Source organism: Microcaecilia unicolor, chromosome 3, assembly GCF_901765095.1.
Source record: "Microcaecilia unicolor chromosome 3, aMicUni1.1, whole genome shotgun sequence".
NCBI classification, from domain to species: domain Eukaryota; kingdom Metazoa; phylum Chordata; class Amphibia; order Gymnophiona; family Siphonopidae; genus Microcaecilia; species Microcaecilia unicolor.
In genome coordinates this window covers 413,291,116-413,312,161 of record NC_044033.1, presented here as the reverse complement: position 1 = coordinate 413,312,161, position 21,046 = coordinate 413,291,116, and the positions used below count along the sequence as shown (strand labels likewise).

The 21,046-nt window shown below is 46.4% G+C and overlaps 1 protein-coding gene across 1 annotated transcript in view; it reads left to right on the top strand.

Moving 5' to 3' along the window:
• Window positions 1-21,046, top strand: part of KLHL29 (kelch like family member 29) — a 915,027-nt gene that overhangs the window by 859,244 nt on the left and 34,737 nt on the right. Inside the window, exon 13 of the mRNA XM_030195140.1 lies at window positions 2,034-2,227. Coding sequence (XP_030051000.1) covers window positions 2,034-2,227 — 194 coding nt within the window. The remainder of the gene's footprint in view (window positions 1-2,033; window positions 2,228-21,046) is intronic.

The following is a 21,046-nucleotide window of genomic DNA, read 5'->3' as shown; positions in this document are numbered from 1 at the left end:
ACACTTCCAAAGGGGTACATACGAAGCTTGCAAAAAAAAGTTTTATATGGTGGAAAAGACCGCCTCGGGTAAGGAAATGTACCAACCTAGAGAGGCAGGAGGAATGGGTGTACCTTGCTTGCAAACATATTTCCAGGCCGCTCATCTGAGAATTATAGCCATATGGTTGCAAAAAGAGGGAAAAATGGGTAGTACCCTGGAGCAGGGATGGTGGGGGCCGGTTCCTCTGAAAGCAGCACCTTGGCTCCCGAAACAGAAATTAAGGGAGCTAGTCAAAATAAGCCCCCCTTTGTTGCAATGGCCTCTAGAAACCTGGAGTAGGATATGAGAACAATTTTTTCCAGAGCGCACATACTTTACTCACACATATCTTCGATTTGCACCCGGGTTTGAACCAGGGTCGCTGGACAAGAGCTATATAGAATGGGAAAAAATGGGATTATGTGAGCTAGGCCAGATGTCATAAAAGGACAAGTGGTCTCCCATACTGAACTGTGCCAGGTGCATGGGCTCTCACCCCTGCAGGCGTTTCATTACCTCCAAGCAAAAACTTTCATTAAGCAAAAGGCAGAGGAAGAGCTAAATTTAGCTGAAACTCGGTTAGAGCGGGGACTGATGGGGGGGAGGAGGACGTGGAAGCATCTCCAAGCTATACAAAGCCTTACTCCTACACAACACTCAGGTGGTTCATTACACAGCTAAATGGGAATTAGCGATGGGGGAGACACACCCGCCCGAAATATGGTGTCGGGCATTTCGATCATTAAGAGTTTCAACCTCCAGTGCTTTAATGGAGAATGGGCATAAAATACTGTACAGTTGGTACTATACACCCAGTCGCCTGCAACATATTTATAAGAGAGGGTCTGGGCTGTGCTGGAGGCAGTGTGGGGGTCATGGAGATATGGTACGTGTGTGGTGGACCTGCGAGGTTGTGAGACAGTTCTGGATTGAAATAATATCCTTCTTGAATAAGTTGGCAGGCACAGCATACCCAGTGAAAATGGACTGCTGCCTGCTACACTTTAAACCTAAAGGAATCAAAAACACCATCCACCAATTTGCCACACAATTGTTTGTGGCTAGCAAACTGACCATAGCAACATCGTGGAGAAAGCCGAAACTCCCAGGGCTGCAAAGAGTGCTAGGAAGACTGGACAATGTACGACAGATGTCAAAATTGTCAGCCTTCCGAAGAGGCACTCTAGCCCAATACCACAAAATATGGGACATATATGAAACAAGCAACCACTAACATGCAAGAACTACCCAACATGTCCTCGAGTGAGAAAGAGATGGGGGGGTGGGAGGGAGGAGAGGGGGGTACTAGAGGTATAGATTTAAATAAAGTGAACTCCTTTATATGTGTGATAGTTAACACGAGCAGTTGAATTTGTACTACATAACGATATAGAGCATAAGAGTTTTGTTAATATGTTTTATTTCTGTACTATTTGGAAAATACATAAAATAAACAGATAAAAAGAATACTACCTGTTTCACACAATGCATGGCGCATGTAGGCTTGCGTGCTTATCCCAGCCATTGACCCTCCATAAGTGAGCAAAGTGAAGTTTTGGCATACCAACAAGCCTTTACACTAGAGTTGGCACTTAGCACACCCCATTCTGGTGCCTATGTTGAGATGTCAAGTTATAGAATTGCCCCAATAGGTATCAGTGTCTATATAAAAATAAGTCCAAACTGGGCACCCACCTGGCCTCCCTAACTAGGCAGCTTGTTTAAAAAAAAATTACCCTCAGTATGAAGTGACAGTAGTCAATAGAGAATAAATACATTTATGGAAGTCATTGATTCACATATTAGAACTCAGTGCTGAGCACAGTTCTCCCAGTCTGCCTCTCCTGCCACCCTTAATGCCATCTAAATGTAGATACCCAATAAAAATAGACACGTAGCATTCATCAGTCTTTGATTATTAGCTTGTATTTACGAGCACACTCATACTTTTTGTATCCGAGCTGTTTCCGTGCTGAATTTAATAATTTTCACCTGTTTCCACTATCATTCAGGTATGACACAATCACTAATCAGTGGGAGACTGTGGCTCCTTTACCAAAGCCTGTACACTCTGCAGCTTCTACAGTTTGTGGTGGTAAAATCTATGTGTTTGGAGGTGTGAATGAAGCTGGCCGAGCTGCTGGAGTTCTGCAGTCCTATGCTCCTCAGACCAACACTTGGAGTTTTATAGAGTCTCCCATGATAGGTAAGTCTTGCTTTCCACTACTGTTAGTTCACAAGTTTGTAAACCTAAAATAATGGATCATTCAAACATCCTACAGCTACTCATTACTCATGCCAGTATCTGTGCATCAGTGTTGCTCTGCAGGGAAGCATCTGCCCTACATATTGTAAGCCCAGTGGAGATAGGGAAATTCCTACTTTACCTACATATAACTCATCCTGAGCCACCAGTGAAAAGGCATGCATTAATACCAATTAAAAATACGTGAAAACCATCACAAATATCTAACTGACCATTCAGCTAACTTGCTAAGTACAAGTGCAGTAAGTACGTTTGACAAGACAGTAGAGAGTGCCTGATGAATGATGGGGTGCATCAGGAGAGGTAGGGCCAACACAAGTAAAAGAAAGCAATGATGTACAGATCATTGGTTTCTCTTTTTCTTTTTGTCACAGAGCACTGACAGGTGTGCAGAGGAACAGTCATGGAAACATGACAAGGACTGTAATGCTAGTGTTTCTGCTGCAGCCCCTGGAACTGAGCTAAGACGACCAACTCATTTCAAATAGACCCTTGCTATGGCCGCCACAGCAACTGTGGAACTGTCCTACCAAGTTAGGAACCACCCCAGTGGCGCTAGAGCAGTGATGTGCTGGAGCTGGCTCGCAAGAGCTGGTTGTTAAATTTTTCAACATTAAATTCCTTTATGCAGGCCGCGATCTGTTTCCCTCTCCTCCCCCAAGCCTAGCTCGGCACTCGGTGATAATGTTCACCTTGCATCATCGCACTACAACCCTCCCTGCCTCCTGTTAATAATCTTAGCCAGCCCCTCCGGGCCCCGCATCTGTTCAAATAAAGTACTTATCTCAGGGTTGATAGTCCTTGGATAACGCCTTTGCTGGTGCCGGTTGTTAATTTCTTGTATACCAGGTATTGTACAAAATCTAGTGAATAAGTGATATTTCCTCTTCTCTCAAGATATAGTCCAATTCATTAGGTCCTCAGACTCAAATTCTTTAGTCCTCTACACGGGCCATGTTTCGCCACTGTGGGTGTCTTCAGGAGAACTGTAAGTGTCTGTAGAATCACAAATCATAATCATCAATAGTTTAACAACTTTTCAACTGTGCACCAATATAGGATAATAGTCACAGTGTCTAAGCAGTTCTGAATCTTACTGAGATTAATCATTAAAGGATCTATGACATTTAAGAGAAGAATGTCATCTGCGTAGTAAAAAGCACTGATTCCCAAGGTCTGAACAAATAAGGTAAGAGGATTCAAATATATTAGAGAAGTGGAGCAAAGACAGAGCCTTGTGGAACCGCACAGGTGAGGGCATATTGAGAGAAGATGAAGAAGAGGAACAAGATATTGAGATGTCCTATTACTCAAGAAAAAGTGAAACCAAACACAGTCTCAGAAATACCCAAGGATTGAAGTCTGGAAAAGAGAATGGCATGATCCACTAGATCAGATGCTTGCAATGAGGTCTAAAGAGATGACTACTATCAATAGATAGGGAGGGGAATTTCAAAGCTACGACTATTGCATTAGGGAGCCAGATGCAAACTCAAGAAGCAACAGTGCACATAGAGGAGGCAGTGTCATAGGATCAATATAAGCACATGGTATGAGAAAAACTGAAATGCTCCTTGAAGCTCAGTCTGAAATGTAATAAGATAGTAATCAGTCCAGGGGAGTTCAGAAGTAGAGAAAGGGAAACAGGTGAGAGCTGGAATGCATAGAACCAGGTCAAGGGTGTGGCCAGCTGCGTGGGTTGGAAGAGAAACATCATGTTGGAGATCAAGATCCGAAAGAAGAACTAAGAATTGTTTGTCCTGAGGACAAAGTGGAAAATCCGTGTGAAAACTGAAGTCTCCTGTATATTTGGAAAATGAATAATTGCCAGTGCCATTGTCTGGGTAAGATGTTCCAAAGAGGTGGCATCATAGGAAGGTGGAAAATATAGGACCAGTAGCTGCTGGGAGAGAAAGTTTGACCAGAAGGGATTCTGAGTAGGAGAAGAGATCAGTCTTGATTTACACAGGTGAAAGGAAATCAGCTACCAAACATGCCACTTCACCACCCCAACGGGAGTTATGAAAAGTAAAGAAGGCCGCATACTGAGGAGACAGTGTTATGATCGTGGTCAGAACCCCTCTCAAACTTACCTTTTTCCTGGGGGTCAGCTTCTTAGCTGGCTTCTGTTTCTTTTGTCTGTCCTTTCTGAGCTAGCTCTCTCTCTCTCAATGCTGGCAGCTTCCAGCAGCATGACTCTAATTGTTTCACTTTACTACAGCTTTGTGTGTGGACTGAGTTAGCTCTACCTCTCTTTGGGTGTACTGGCTTCAAGTGCTTCACGGTGCTGCATTGGTGTGAGTTGGGCCTCTCTGGGTTTCAGTGTGCTGTCTGCCTGGGTCTAGGGTGAGTGACATCATCAGGGAGGGCCTTGATAAGGAAGTGGCTCACGTTTGCTCCAGAACCCGGCCCACGGGCTCTGAACCTGAGAACCTGACAGACAGTGATTGAAGATGGACTCCTTTTCATTGTGCAACCACGTTTAAATGAGTGCCAGTGTAGAACTCTCTGTCGGAAAGGAGGTCATAAAGAGTCCATTGTTTTCCTTTTTAAAGACTGTTAAGCAGGGAAAATGTAAAGGCAGTAGGAGCCTTGAAGACAAGAGATTCAGACCAAGGTTCAGATGATAAGCATGGTAGCAAATTTCTTACTTTAGGAAGGGAGGCAAATGGAGTGAACACATGGGGCATTGTCTCCAATTCACTGGAATGGGTTTGCCCAAGGCCTCTGAGGGTAGAGCCGACAGCAACATAGGGCTAGTCAGAGACAAACCCATGAAGCAAAATAACCACCAGAATGCCCCAAGGAGCATGACCTCCCTGTCATGCTCCTTCAGCATGCACTGCCACAGAGAAAAATGCCGCAGTAAATTTTATGTAGAGAGGGCCACATCACTACTGGGTCAGGTTGGTGGGTGGGGTTGGGACCAGAGCTGGGAACAACAGAGGAAGGCAGAGGATCCAGCAGCAGGCAGCAAAGTTGACAAGACAAAAATCAAACAAGAACAAAAGCAAATTATAGCAGTAAGTGGAAATGGTGCATACTTTTGTTTTGTTCTTACACTTCTTCCAAATTCCATCCATGCACATGCCCGGCAAATTACATGCCATTAATGCATGGTGTGTATGTCTACACTACTGGTATTCTGTAAGACCAGCGTTTTTCAACCCAGTCCTCAGGGACCATCTTTCCAGTCAGGTTTTTAGGATATCCACAATGAATATGTGTATGAGAGAATTCCATTCACTGTCTCCTTGATATGCAAATCTCTCTCAGCAAAGTCACTGTGGATATGTTGAAAACCCAACTAGACAGGTGGTCCTTGAGGACTGGGTTGAAAACCACTAGTATAAGAGGTCATTTATGTGCTGTAGTACCCAGTTATGCACACAAATGATTAGAATGCTGCCATTTACATACCGCCTTGCTGCTAGGCAGCTTCTTATAGAATTACTCCCATATGTGCCTTCATAATCCATATTCTATTTTTTCTCCATACCCTTTGTTTTGACCTAATGAAGGGACCTTAGCTCTCAAAAACTAGTCTCAAATGTATGAAGTTACTCCAAAAAAAAAAAGTTATAATCTACAACTTTTTAAACCTTTATTTCTACCTATACAGTAGAAAAGGCACTCTTCTTGGTGCTTTATTTTCCCTTTTGCATTTTATTCTCTCTTAAAAAAAAAAAAAAAAACAATAACCAATTTCCAAAAAAACCTTATGAAGTGCCCCAGTCTCCACATGGCATCATGACAAGTTTGTATTGTCCAAGATTGCTTTTCTTTTTAGTAATTTTTTTCTCAGTTGGGGGTTAAATAAGGAAAAAGAAGAGCATTTAGAGAATCCTAGCTTGCATTTCAGACCTAATGCCTCCCACTTTCTTGCTGTCTTTTTCTGAGCATCTCAGATATCCAAGGTTGTGTTTCACCCTCAGGGGCTTAAAAGGGCAGGTGGACTGATAGCCTGAGGCAATTGTGTGTAGGTCTAAGATGTGCTTAGCATCCTTTGCTCCCATGGTGGGTATCAGTTCTGAGTGGAATTGTTGAAACAGAGCCTTGTAAACAGCAGGTTTGAGAGCAATGAGAGAGAGCAAGCTCTGAGGACAGGTCTCCAGGGCATCTGTCAGAGTTTCATATGAATTCCTGAGAGGATTGTCTTGCTAATTATATAGCTAGACACCATGTCCAGTCAGAGCTCAAAGTATTAAAACTGTAATGATCACTTTGAAGACAATATTAACCATGTCTTTGCAGACAACAGTAAGCATGTTTCTGGCATTGTTCCTTATCTTCAGTGTTTTGTTCATTTTAAAGGACTGAGGGCACCTCTCAGTGTTAGCAAATTGTTTTGAGACCCGAAGGCTAGTTTTTAAAATACTGATATTAAAAGCTTATGGGACTGAAGGAACATTCTTTTTGGCTCATTTAAAGCAAGTTGAAACTCAGTCTTGCAGAGGCAAATCCTTGAAAACCTGTGCACCAGTGGTAGCAGTTATAAGATTGCAGCTAACTTTACTGTTTTCTGTTATCTTAATAATTATGCTATTACATTTCATTTATTAAATTTGTATTATGCATAGTCGAAAAGTAGTTCTTGATGAATACATTAGTCCTGTTTGTCTTGAATAGATTATAAGCTCTGTTGGGCAGGGACTCTCTCTCTCTTACGGGTTTGTGTACAGCACTGTGTACATCTAGTAGAATTATAGAAGTAAGCAGCAGTAGTTGCTAAATCACATTACCACATACAGTGTAAAATGTTACTGTCTCATCACATATGTCTACGCCTCACCACTTTACTAATTTGTAATGGCATATGCAGGCAGTCTAAGTCCTAGATGAGTTTGTACTATTTAAATGCATTGTAACTGCATTGTTTCTTCACTGACATATTAGAGAGGTTATGTTGTGACAAGAGTTTCAGCATTTTTAATTGCTGGACCACTTATGTGGAATGCGTTACCTGGTCTGCTGCACTGTCTTATAATTTAAGAAAATGTTAATAACGCAGTTTTTTGTGTAGGCCTTTTTTGCTTGAGAGGGACTGTATTAATAGAGTGTGTATATGGCAGCACTGGGATGGAAATTGTATATGACAGTACTTTTTGTCTGGTGTGTGTGTATTGGTTTTTAATATGTATGTTTTTATGGTAACCGCTTAGGATGTAAGCAGGTTAGAAGTTTTAAAAATAAATAAATAAAAGCTGGTCACAGATATATTAAGTTAGTCCAATAAAAAGGTATGGTTACAACTCACCACAAAACAAAAACTAATAACATAAAACCATCAACTACAATGATAGTCAAAGAGATCATCTTCAAACCTAGAAAAATAAGGCAACACATCACAAAAACAACATTCCATTTCATCAAGCAGATCAATCCATAGACTGGTGGGTTGTGTCCATCTACAAGCAGGTGGAGATAGAGAGCAATCTTTTGCCTCCCTATATGTGGTCATGTGCTGCCGGAAACTCCCCAGTATGTTCTCTATCTCAGCAGGTGGTGGTCACACACAGCAGCAGCTCTGGCTAGGTCTCCAAGCTTATTCATTTAGGTTTTGTTGAGTACCTGGGGTTGAGGGCTCTTCCTGAGCAAGTGCAAACCTGGTGGTGCCAGGTCTCTCCTTTTCTCCCCCCTCCCACTGGCTCCGTTGAAAAAAAAAAGTCTTTTTTTAAAACGTCCACAAAGGGCGTTTATTTCAGCTGCTCACTGGGACACCAATTCGTTGCAGCTCGGAGCGAGAAACAGGTAATTTTACCTTTTATAGCGGGCAGGGGGTTCCCCGAACGGTCTCCTCGTGGCTTATGGCGTCAGAGGGCAAGGGCGCGAAAAGTCGCTCCCCGGAACACGTGTGCACGTCTAGCGGAGAAGCGGGGGGTTCGAAGGCAGAGTCGCCTTTTTTGGGCCCCTTTTCGGAGTCTGGAGAGTTCCCCGGTTTTTCCTCCGGTGCGGCGGGGTTTCCCGCCTTAGGCGCCCATCCCCCGCTGGACGCCCTCCCAGTTTTGGCCGGCCACGCTGCTCGGACGGCTTCTTCTTGGGTCGCCCTCGAGGTGGGAGACGTTAATCCTATGGTTGCCCTTGACTTGGGAGACGGTAAGAAGGCGGCGAATTTCAAGCGCCATTCTTCCCGTGCGGCTCCTTCGCGGAGTGTCACGCCGGACGCCATTTTGGATGTGCAGCGCGCCTCACCCCCGCTCTTGTGAGCGCAGGTTGAGAGTGCCTCTAGGGCCGTGGCCCAGGCTGCAGAAGGGCACAAACTGGAGGGTTTCTCCCCTGAGTTCATTTTGCTGCTGCATCAGGCTTTTCTTATGCAAAACGCTGCCCCTGCTACCCTGTCTGATAAGGGTGATGAGGCTTCTGTGATCAAACGCCCTCGGGTGGATCTCCAGACCCTGGGGGACTCTGTCTCCTCTGATGTGGATGAGGGCAGCGTATCTGAGTTCTCCCAAAGGTCCTTAGGGGATTCTTTGGAGGAGACTGATCCTCGCTCGGATGGAGCGAATGACCCCTCAGCAGCGCGGCTTTTTCGCTCAGAGGATTTGCCCAACCTGTTAGTGCAGGCCATGAGCATTTTGAAAATTTCCTGTCCAGAGGAAGGCCCTCTCTCAGCCTCAGCTGGCTCAGCCATTATGCTGGGAACTAAGCGCCTGCCTAGAACCTTCCACGTTCATGAAGCCATGCAGACCTTAATTTCGGCTCAATGGGATTCTCCTGAAGCGAGCCTTAAAGTAGCCAGGGCTATGTCCCGTCTGTATCCTCTGCCTGAGGGGGAACGGGAAGCCTTTCTCTGGCCTACAGTGGATTCTTTAATCACTGCGGTGACTAAGAAAACGACTCTGCCGGTGGAAGGTGGCACTGCCCTGAAGGATGCTCAGGACAGGAGATTGGAGGCAGCCTTAAAGTTGGCCTTTGAGGTGGCCGCCCTGAGTTTGCAAGCCTCGGTTTGCGGCTCCTATATGGCCAGGGCGTTCCTGACTGTTTTGCAGCGGACTTCCCCCTTGGATTCTTCCTTGAGGGTGGACTGGACGGCCCTGGAGTTGGGCTTGGCCTACTTGGCAGACTTCCTGTATGATGTCTTGAGAGCCTCAGCTAAAGGTATGGCTCAGACAGTCTCTGCCCGGCGGTGGCTCTGGCTTAAGCACTGGTCAGCTGACCATGCCTCAAAATCTCGCCTAGCCAAGTTGCCTGTTAAAAGCAAGCTTCTCTTTGGGGATGAACTGGACAAGATTGTGATGGAGCTCGGCACGTCTAAGGGCAAAAGGTTGCCTGAGGTCAGGGCACGGGCCGGCAGTGCTCACCCTGGTTCCTCCAAGGGCCAATTTCAGGAAGCCCGTTGGTATCGCCCGGGCAAGTCGACCTCCTCTTCCTCCTCTTCCTTCAAGCAGAACTTCTCCCCCAAGCAGAATTCCTTTCGCAGGGACCGCCGTCCCGGAGGTTCGTCCTCCAGCCCTCCCCCAGGGTCTCGTACCCAGTGACGGGGCCCTGGTCCATGGCCCAGAGCAGATAGGAGGACGGCTATCCTCGTTTCTGGGAGAGTGGACCAGGGTAACTTCAGACGCTTGGGTTCTGGAAGTCATCAGAGACGGCTACAAGTTGGAGTTCTGCCGGCCCTTGAGAGACGGGTTTGTGAACTCTCCCTGCAAGTCCAGTCAAAGCGGTGGCAGTGCAGCAGACTTTGGTCAACCTGATCCGCCTGGGTGCGGTGGTCCCAGTGCCAGTAGATCAACTTGGCAAGGGACGTTACTCCATTTACTTTGTGGTGCCAAAGAAGGGAGGTTCTGTTCGGCTCAAGGGAGTCAATCGGGCCTTGAAAATACGGCACTTCCGGATGGAGACTCTCCGCTCCGTAATAGCTGCGGTAAAAAAAGGAGAATTCCTGGAATCCTTGGACATCAAGGAAGCTTACTTACATATTCCCATCTGGCCGCCTCATCAGCGCTTCCTGCGCTTTGCAGTCCTGGGCCGCCACTTCCAGTTCATAGCCCTCCCGTTCGGGCTGGCTACTGCTTCGCGGACCTTCTCCAAAGTAATGGTGGTCATCGCGGCTTACCTCCGCAAAGAAGGAGTGCAAGTCCATCCCTATCTGGACGACTGGCTGATCCGAGCCCCCTCTTATGCAGAGTGTGGGAGAGCTACGGACAGGGTTATTGCCCTTCTGAGCTCCCTGGGATGGATCGTCAACTGGGAGAAAAGTCAGCTGCACCTGACTCAGTCCCTGGAGTATCTGGGAGTTCGATTCGACACCCAAGTGGGCAGAGTGTTCCTGCCAGACAACCGGAGCGTCAAGCTTCGGACCCAGGTGGACCAGTTCCTAGCATCTTCTACACTTCGGGCTTGGGACTATGTGCAGCTGATGGGCTCCATGACGGCCACGATGGAGGTAGTGCCCTGGGCCAGGGCCCATATGAGACCACTACAGCACTCTCTTCTGCGGCGGTGGACTCCAGTCTCGGAGGATTACGCTGTACGCCTTCCTTTGGATGCAGCAGTGCGCAAGGCGCTGAGTTGGTGGCTGAGGCCAGACAAGCTGTCCGCAGGAATGCCTCTCACGACCCCGGAGTGGGTTGTCGTCACGACGGACGCCTGTTTGACGGGCTGGGGAGCCCACTGCCTGGGGCTGTGGTCTCCTGCGGAGCCGAAGTGGTCTATCAACCTCCTGGAACTCCGAGCCATTCGGTTGGCGCTTCTAGAGTTTCTCCTGGTCCTGGTGCTGAGGCCAGTATGGGTCCTCTCGGACAATACCACGACTGTGGCCTATGTCAATCACCAGGGAGGTACCAGGAGCGTCCCTCTAACCAAGGAGGCCATGAAGCTATGCCTGTGGGCGGAAGCGAATCTGGAACAGCTGTCGGCGGCCCACATTACGGGAGTCATCAATGTCAAGGCGGACTTTCTCAGTCGCCATACTTTGGATCCCGGAGAGTGGCAGCTGTCGCCTCAGGCGTTCTTGGACATCACGAAGTGCTGGGGCCAGCCGAGCCTGGATCTGATGGCATCCTCCGCCAATTGCCAAGTGCCGCAGATCTTCAGCAAAGGATGGGACCCTCGATCTCTGGGAGTCAATGCTCTTCTCTAGCAGTGGCCGGCACAGGAGCTTCTCTACATGTTCCCGCCCTGGCACATGATGGGCAGAGTTCTAGGCCGGGTGGCAAAGCAGCCGAGCCTGGTGATCCTGGTGGGTCCTGATTGGCCCAGACGCCCCTGGTATGCAGACTTAATCAGGCTGTCAGTGGACGGCCCTCTGAGGCTGCCAGCGGAGCGGGGCCTCTTGCATCAGGGTCCTGTGGTGATGGAGGATCCCTCCCCCTTTGGTCTTACGGCCTGGCTATTGAGCGGAAGCGGCTGAGGAAGAAGGGTTTCTCAGACAAGGTCATCACCACTATGCTGAGAACGAGGAAGCGCTCTACTTCTACTACTTACGCCAGGGTTTGGCGTACCTTTGCATCCTGGTGCGAGGCAGGCTCTCTATCGCCCTTCACTGCTCCGATATCTTCAGTGTTGGCGTTCCTGCAAGAGGGTCTGGAGAAAGGCCTGTCGCTCAGTTCGCTGAAAGTCCAGGTGGCGGCTCTAGCTTGCTTCAGGAGCCGTTTGAAGGGTGCTTCCCTGGCTTCGCAGCAGATGTGGTGCGTTTCCTCAAAGGAGTTAATCACCTGCGCCCTCTACTGCACTTGATAGTGCCTACGTGGAATCTCAATCTAGTGCTATGGGCCTTGCAGAAGCCGCCCTTTGAGCCCTTGTCGAGGGCATCGCTGAAGGGCCTGATGTTGAAAGCGGTCTTTTTGGTGGCTATCACGTCAGCCAGAAGAGTTTCCGAGCTCCAGGCACTCTCGTGTCGAGAGCCGTTCCTGCGGTTCACTGAGGCAGGAGTCTCGATTCGCCCAGTGCCTTCCTTTCTGCCCAAGATTGTTTCTCGCTTCCATGTGAATCAGAAGCTTTGTCTACCCTCCTTTCATAGGGAGGATTACCCAGAGGAGTACCCTGCTCTCAAATGTCTGGATGTGAGACGAGCCATCATCAGATACTTGGAAGTGACCAATGACTTCTGGAAGTCTGATCACCTGTTCGTGCTGTTCGCAGGCCCTCAAAAGGGTCTGCAGGCATCTAAGCCTACGGTGGCACGTTGGGTCAAGGAGACGATTGCTGCAGCTTATGTGGCTGCAGGGAAACATCCGCCTATTCAGCTGAAGGCGCACTCTACCAGAGCACAGGCGGCCTCGATGGCACAGTCCAGATCTGTCTCCTTGGAAGAGATTTGTAGAGCGGCAACTTGGGCATCGGCTCATACCTTCTCACGACATTACCGCTTGGATATGGCTGCTCGGGCCGAGGCCCAGTTTGGAGCTTCAGTGTTGCGTTCATGGATTTCCATGTCCCGCCCTGGGTGAGTACTGCTTCGGTACATCCCACCAGTCTATGGATTGATCTGCTTGATGAAATGGAAGGTAAAATTATGTATCATACCTGATAATTTTCTTTCCATTAATCATAGCAGATCAATCCATAGCCCCGCCCAGACATCTGTATTGTTTTTGTTCTGGTTATATTTCAGGTTTAGTCTTCAGTTCCTGTTCAGGAGGACTTCGCGTTCAGGTTCTTCCAATTGGATTTTCCTTGAGTTGAAACAATTTTGTGTTACAGAGAGCTGCTGCATTCCTCTCCCCCCGTGGCGACGGTGGTTGGATTGATAACTAAATTATGCAGGCGCTCCCCCCCCCCCCCCCCGCTTCGTGCATCCCTCCCGCTTCAGCGGTGTTAGGGTCAGCCAGCTCCTCCCGCGGTTGCGGTAGCAGGATAAGCCAGATCCCCCTGCATCGGCGGGTGTGGTGTCCCTCCCCCGCTTCGCGGGGATGAGCTGGACGGATTCCCCTCCCCCGCTTTGGCGGTGGTGAGCTGGGCAGAGTGTCCCTTTGTGGGTGTAATTCTCTAAGTGCTGAGTCCTGCGGATAGAGCTTTGATATCGACATACTGAGGAGTTTCCGGCAGCACATGACCACATATAGGGAGTCAAAAGATTGCTCTCTATCTCCACCTGCTGGTAGATGGACACAACCCACCAGTCTATGGATTGATCTGCTATGATTAATGGAAAGAAAATTATCAGGTATGATACATAATTTTACCATCCTACACAAGGAAAGATTGTGACCAAACATGAGGATCCTGTCCCCAGCCGCTCCCTTCCCTTTAGGTACACTGTCTCTCACTTATCCTTGATGCTACAGGCTGCTGCTCCTGACTGTATCTGCTATCACTGCAAGGCCCTGCTTCAGCTGGTCTAAATAAATCCCAGCAGCAGTGCACCCCTTCAGGTCTGTCCCCTGAAAGGCACAGGAGTCCATGAACTGGTAGCTATTTCCTATACTGCTAATTACAAAACCCTGTACCTTTAGGACAGACACAAAGAGGACATGCTGTCGACTCTATACTGAAAAGATCATTTCTAATATCATTTGAGCTCAGTGTTTTATATGTTTTTTTCAAGTGGAGTTACGATTTGGTTAACTTTTGAAAGATGATTAAGATTTTAGTGTTATATATTTTTTTGGTTTTGTGTTGTATGGTTTTATTTATTTATTGGGATTTATTAACTGCCTTTATGAAGAGATTCACCCAAGGTGGTGTATGGCTGTAATCTGCTCAGAATGTAAGATGTGTTTGAATATTTTATATAATAATTTGCACCTCCAACGTTCCACGTCTGGATGCTTGGTTTGTAACATCCATAAGCACTCATTGCCCCGCCCTCGCGTCAGAGGGCGGAACAGTGAGAGGGAAGGGAAGCCAGCCAGCCAGAGAACGTTGGAGGTGCAAATTATTATATAGGATAATAGAACAAGTGCTGAGAAGGTTTCTTTGGTGCAATAAACCCCATGCATAGGCGCCCAAGTTCCCAGACCCCCCTCCCTCCCTCTCCTCCGAGCCCCCTCCCTCCCTCTCCTCCGAGTGCTAGCCCGACCTGCGCTGCCCGCCCTCTTCTCCCAATCCTCCTCCTGCCCCTCGCCTTCCTACGCCACCCAGAATTTAAAAGTTATCTTACCTCGGGGTCCAGCGGCAGCAGTGAAAGGCGAGCACGCTCGGCTCTTTAGTCTGCCTTCCCTTCTCTCTCAGCTCTGCCTCTGGTCCCGCCCTCATTTCTTGTTTCTGGAAGCCCTATGTCATAAAGATGCACACAGCTGAACCTGCATATAACCAGACGGCTCTCGGATATTGTCATTTATTTGGTTATTTAAAATATTCCCTGCAACAGTGGTAAGGAGCATTATTTGCAATGAACAAAAATACATAAAAACAAAAAATAATCACACACACACACATAATCGAAAACTACTATTACTTCACGTGCTGGACAGTGATTGCAAAAGTTAAAATGCTCACTTACCTGAGTATCTTCTTAATACAGTACAGGCCATAATGGCGTTGCCCTGTCAATACAGAAACAGATATGGCACAAACTAATAGTAGGGACAATGAGGCTAAAAATTAAAAAGCCAATCAAACCTCTTTGTCACTGACTTACCAACAGTTAACATCAAACCATCATATATTACACTAGGAGGCTCATTTTCAAAGCACTTACTTACAAAGTTCCATAGGTTACTATGCAACTTTATTTATTTATTTAGATTTTGCTCACACTTTTTTCAGTAGTAGCTCAAGGTGAGTTACATTCAGGTACATTGGATATTTCTCTGTCCCAGGAGAGCTCACAATCAAGTCTAACTAGTTTGAAAATACACCTCCACGTAGATAATAATGTGGCATCAGCAGATTGGATCTAAGAGGAAGTTAGGAGGCATTAGCAGTAAATCAAGACCCAAGAGTAAGTGAAGAGGCAGCAGGTCAGAGATAGGAAGGGGTTTTTAATGCTGGTAAGTTGCCAAATGTAAACAAAAAGTAGTCCCCTTTTCCATTAGAGCATATCCCCTGTCTGTAATCACATTGGGCCCAATATTCAGTGCTATTTAACCGGCCAGGAATGGCTCCTGGCTGATTAAACAGCGCTTAGCCAGCTAAGCACTAATGTTCAGTGTGAGATAGCTGGTTATCTCTGCTGAATATTAGCGCTTAGTTGTTAGCCGCTAACTGACCATGTCTTGTGACTTAGCTGGCAGTGCTAAACTGGCTAAGTTGAGCAGTTAAGATAGGCCACTTAAATGGCAGGTATAGCTTTAACCACTATCAACCCGGTAGTGTTGACTATCTGCTCAGAATGTTGACATAATCGGATCTGTATCTTCCAAGTCCAATCTGTTTTAGGTATGCCAAGCAATGGGTATCGCAACAGTTGTCAAGGACCAGAGTAGTAACTATTTTCTACTGTATTCTTGTCCCACCTTGCTGATTTACTCTCCCAATATTCTCTTACATCCTTATTTTTCTGTATTTTCAAGTACTAAGTATCATATGCTTCCTGTGTGAGGAAAGTGAGAGTGTAGGATCTAGAGCTATATCGAATAACATATTTTACTATTCGGTCAAATACAAATACTGAATATGAATAATGGGCATTGGGTTTTAATATAACAAATAATAAAAGAAGCAACATGAAATCAGAGAGAGTGTTAATTTCAGTAGGATTTAGCACAGTAGAGCCCCAGCTTATTCGTATTCAAATCACCATTCGGCCAAATATAAATAATGTATTCAGGGCACTATTCGGAGCCAAATTGAATTGAATATGGATATTTGGTACAGCCCTAGTAGGATCCTCAATTTGAAAGTCAGTATAAACTAGTATTCAGTGGGATATAAATATAGCAGATGAATAAGAATAATAATTCAGCGAAGCAGCGCCTGTATCTGGGAACAATCTTCTTCACAGTAGCATAACCTATTTAAAGAAATGTGTATTTATTTTAAGTGGTGTGATTTCAATAAGGTATTTACATTATGTACTGTTCCTAACAGTTATTTTACTGCTGGAGGACTGGTTTTCTCTCAGAATAAACTACTGTATTAGTCTAAGGCAAAAGAATTACTTTAAGATCAAAGAGAATACTTTAGGAAATGATTTTTTAAAATCTATATCTAAATGTATTTTTATGCAGTTATGGTAAAAAAAAAAAAATCACACACACTACTCAGAAGCACAATTCAAGTGGAAGCAGTCCTGATTGTGATAGTTGCTGCTTGTTCTTGGACCCTTGGCCCTTGCACCAGTTGAGAAGCATAGGACAGAGGTATGAAAGACACAAGTGCTCACTTGGAGTAGGAAAGAATTAGAAAAAGGGAGGAGAAACATGATAATCCATTTTGGAAAAGGGGTTGGCCACAGAAACATAATTGGAGAAATGTAGACAAGTCCTGGGGTACAGAAGGACCACAAGTCCATGTAGCGCCTAGATTCTCAACACACGGTATGTGTACTCCAAAGAGTATGCGGAAAGGCTGAAGCATCTAGGGCTCTTCAGCTTGGAGAAGAGATGGCCGAGGGGAGATATAATAGAGGTCTATAAAATAATGAATGGAGTGGAACGGGTAGATGTGAATTGTTTGTTTACTCTTTCCTAAAATACTAGGACTAGGGAGCATGCGTTGAAGCTACAAAGTAGTAGCTTAATACCAATCGGAGTAAATATTTCTTCACTGAACGTGTAATTAAACTCTGGAATTCGTTGCCAGAGAATGTGGTAAAGGCTGTTACAGTGGGGGAAATAAGTATTTGATCCCTTGCTGATTTTGTAAGTTTGCCCACTGACAAAGACATGAGCAGCCCATAATTGAAGGGTAGGTTATTGGTAACAGTGAGAGATAGCACATCACAAATTAAATCCGGAAAATCACATTGTGGAAAGTATATGAATTTATTTGCATTCTGCAGAGGGAAATAAGTATTTGATCCCCCACCAACCAGTAAGAGATCTGGCCCCTACAGACCAGGTAGATGCTCCAAATCAACTCGTTACCTGCATGACAGACAGCTGTCGGCAATGGTCACCTGTATGAAAGACACCTGTCCACAGACTCAGTGAATCAGTCAGACTCTAACCTCTACAAAATGGCCAAGAGCAAGGAGCTGTCTAAGGATGTCAGGGACAAGATCATACACCTGCACAAGGCTGGAATGGGCTACAAAACCATCAGTAAGACGCTGGGCGAGAAGGAGACAACTGTTGGTGCCATAGTAAGAAAATGGAAGAAGTACAAAATGACTGTCAATCGACAAAGATCTGGGGCTCCACGCAAAATCTCACCTCGTGGGGTATCCTTGATCATGAGGAAGGTTAGAAATCAGCCTACAACTACAAGGGGGGAACTTGTCAATGATCTCAAGGCAGCTGGGACCACTGTCACCACGAAAACCATTGGTAACACATTACGACATAACGGATTGCAATCCTGCAGTGCCCGCAAGGTCCCCCTGCTCCGGAAGGCACATGTGACGGCCCGTCTGAAGTTTGCCAGTGAACACCTGGATGATGCCGAGAGTGATTGGGAGAAGGTGCTGTGGTCAGATGAGACAAAAATTGAGCTCTTTGGCATGAACTCAACTCGCCGTGTTTGGAGGAAGAGAAATGCTACCTATGACCCAAAGAACACCGTCCCCACTGTCAAGCATGGAGGTGGAAATGTTATGTTTTGGGGGTGTTTCTCTGCTAAGGGCACAGGACTACTTCACCGCATCAATGGGAGAATGGATGGGGCCATGTACCGTACAATTCTGAGTGACAACCTCCTTCCCTCCGCCAGGGCCTTAAAAATGGGTCGTGGCTGGGTCTTCCAGCACGACAATGACCCAAAACATACAGCCAAGGCAACAAAGGAGTGGCTCAGGAAGAAGCACATTAGGGTCATGGAGTGGCCTAGCCAGTCACCAGACCTTAATCCCATTGAAAACTTATGGAGGGAGCTGAAGCTGCGAGTTGCCAAGTGACAGCCCAGAACTCTTAATGATTTAGAGATGATCTGCAAAGAGGAGTGGACCAAAATTCCTCCTGACATGTGTGCAAACCTCATAGTCAACTACAGAAGACGTCTGACCGCTGTGCTTGCCAACAAGGGTTTTGCCACCAAGTATTAGGTCTTGTTTGCCAGAGGGATTAAATACTTATTTCCCTCTGCAGAATGCAAATAAATTCATATACTTTCCACAATGTGATTTTCCGGATTTAATTTGTGATGTGCTATCTCTCACTGTTACCAATAACCTACCCTTCAATTATGGGCTGCTCATGTCTTTGTCAGTGGGCAAACTTACAAAATCAGCAAGGGATCAAATACTTATTTCCCCCACTGTAGCTTAGCAGAGTTTAAAAAGTGGATGGCTTCCTAAAAGAAAAGTCCATAGACCATTATTAAATTGACTTGGGGAAAATCCACTCCTTATTTCTGGGATAAGCAGCATAAAATGTATTGAGCTTTTTGGGGATCTTGCCAGATATTTGTGATTAGGATTGGTCACTGGAAACAGGATGCTGGGCTTCATGGACCTTTGGTCTGTCCCAGTGTGGCAATACTTATGTACTTAGTATGCAAGATCTCTGCAAGGACCACACCGTGCCCAGTGGACTCTTATCATGTGTTCCTCACCTCCCCCTGCTGCCACACCCACCGCTGCTGATTCCCCAGAGAAGCAGCAGTCACGTGGTCTCAGTCTTCCTGCGTGCTGTTGGATCTGCTGGCCCCCTTCCCCAGAAGAGGAAGTTGATGTCAGAGGGACAGTGACAGCAGAGCCAACAGTGCAGGAAGACCTCAACCACACAACTGCTGTATGGTTTACTGCTGGTCTGAAGAAGCAACAGTGGCTTGGGGGGAACAGAAGGTGCAATGCGGGAGGGGAGAGAAAGTACACTGGATACAGTGAGGAGAGAGAGATGCTGGATGGCAAGATGGAGAAAGAAAGGGAAAATGCAAATATGCTCATTCTTGATCACTCCAGCCTAAAGTTTATTCTTTGATCCTTTCTAAGTTGAACTATTGTAATTCCTTAGTAGAAACATAGAAAGATGACGGCAGATAAGGGCCAAGTGGCCCATCCAGTCTGCCCATCGTCAGTAACCACTAACTCCTCCTTTTCCTAAGAGATCTCATGTGCCTTTCCACGCTTTCTTAAATTCTGACACAATCCTTGTCTCCATGACCTCTACCCAGGAAGCCATTCCATTCATCTACCACCCTTTCTGTGAAAAAGTGTATTCTTAGATTCCTCCTAAGTCTCTTTCCTCTTACCTTCATCCTATGCCATCTCATTCCAGAGTTTTCCTTCATTTGAAAAAGGCTTACCCTCCTGTACATTAATGCCACTGATGTATTTAAACATCTCTCATATCCCCTCTCTCCAGCCTCTCTTCCAGTGTGTATACATGTTGAGGTTCATAAGCCTGTCCCTATATGTTTTATGACCGAGACCGCTGATCAGTTTTGTAGCCACCAGCTGAACCAACTCCATCCTGTTTATATCTTTCTGTAGGTGCGGTCTCCAGAATTGTACACAGTCCTCTAAATGGGACCTCACCAGAGACTTATACAAGGGCACTATCATCTCTTTTTTCCTGCTGGTCATTCCTCTCCTTATGCACCCGAGCATCCTTCTGGCTTTGACCATTGCCTTTTCTACCTGTTTGGCCACCTTAAGATTATCAGACACAATCACCTCAAGTTCCGCTCTTCTTTTGTACACAGAAGCATTTCACACCCTATATTGTCCCATTCCTTTGGATTTTTGTAACCCAAGTGTATGACCCTGCATTTCTTAGCATTAAATCTTAGTTGACAGTTATTGAACCATTCTTAAGCTTTGCTAGATCCTTCCTCATGCTATCCACACCCTCCGGGGTGTCCACCCTATTACAGAGTTTGGTATCATCCGCAAAGAGACAAACCTTACCAGACAGTCCTTCTGCAATATCACTCGGAATTAAAAAGAGCTGGCCCGAGGACCAATCACTGTGGTACACCACTGATAACATCCCTTTCCTCTGAGCAAGCTCCATTTACCACTGCTGTCTGTCTCCTTCCATTTAACCAATTTTTAACCCAGTCACTTTAGGTCCCATACTGAGGGCACTCAGTTTTTTTATCTGTTGCCTGTGCGGAGCCATGTCAAAGGCTTTGCTAAAATCCAAGTACACCACATCTAGCACCTCTCCCACATCCAACTGTTTTGTCACTCAAATAAATCAATCTTGTGTGACATGACCTGCCTCTAGTGAAACCATGCTGCCTCAGGAAGTAACCTGTTCCGGGGCAAAGGGAGCATGAAAACGAAGAGCCAACAGGTGTGCGGCACCCCCCCAGCGGCGTGCACCCAGGGGGGGGAGCTGCACCTGGGGGCGGGGCGCATCGGCGATCCGCCCCGGGTGTCAGCACCCCTAGGAACGCCACTGAGCCCAACACAACCACCTTGTTGTCCCCTCTTACTGTGTAGTTAAATTCAAAATCTAATGGTAACTCTTGTTTCAAAGTGGTAGCTAATGATTGGTGGTATATCAAAATGAACCATGGAAGGCGGGGGAGAAAGAGGGGAGACACTGGATGGCAGGATGGGGAGAGAAAGAGGGGAGATGCTGGATGGCAGGATGGAAATAGAAGAGAGAAAAGGGAGATATGCTGAATGGGAGAGAGAGAGGGGAGGGAGACTCTGAATAAAAGCGAAAGACTAGAGAATAAGTGGAAGAGACATCTTTCATGTTCAAAAATTGCTGTGAGATGGGGGTTTGGGGGATGTTATAATCAGAACATCCCAATTCTGACTTGGCTGTTCTCTTGAAAATGTCCCTCCACGTTTGTTTTTTAATTAACCTGATTGGAGTATGG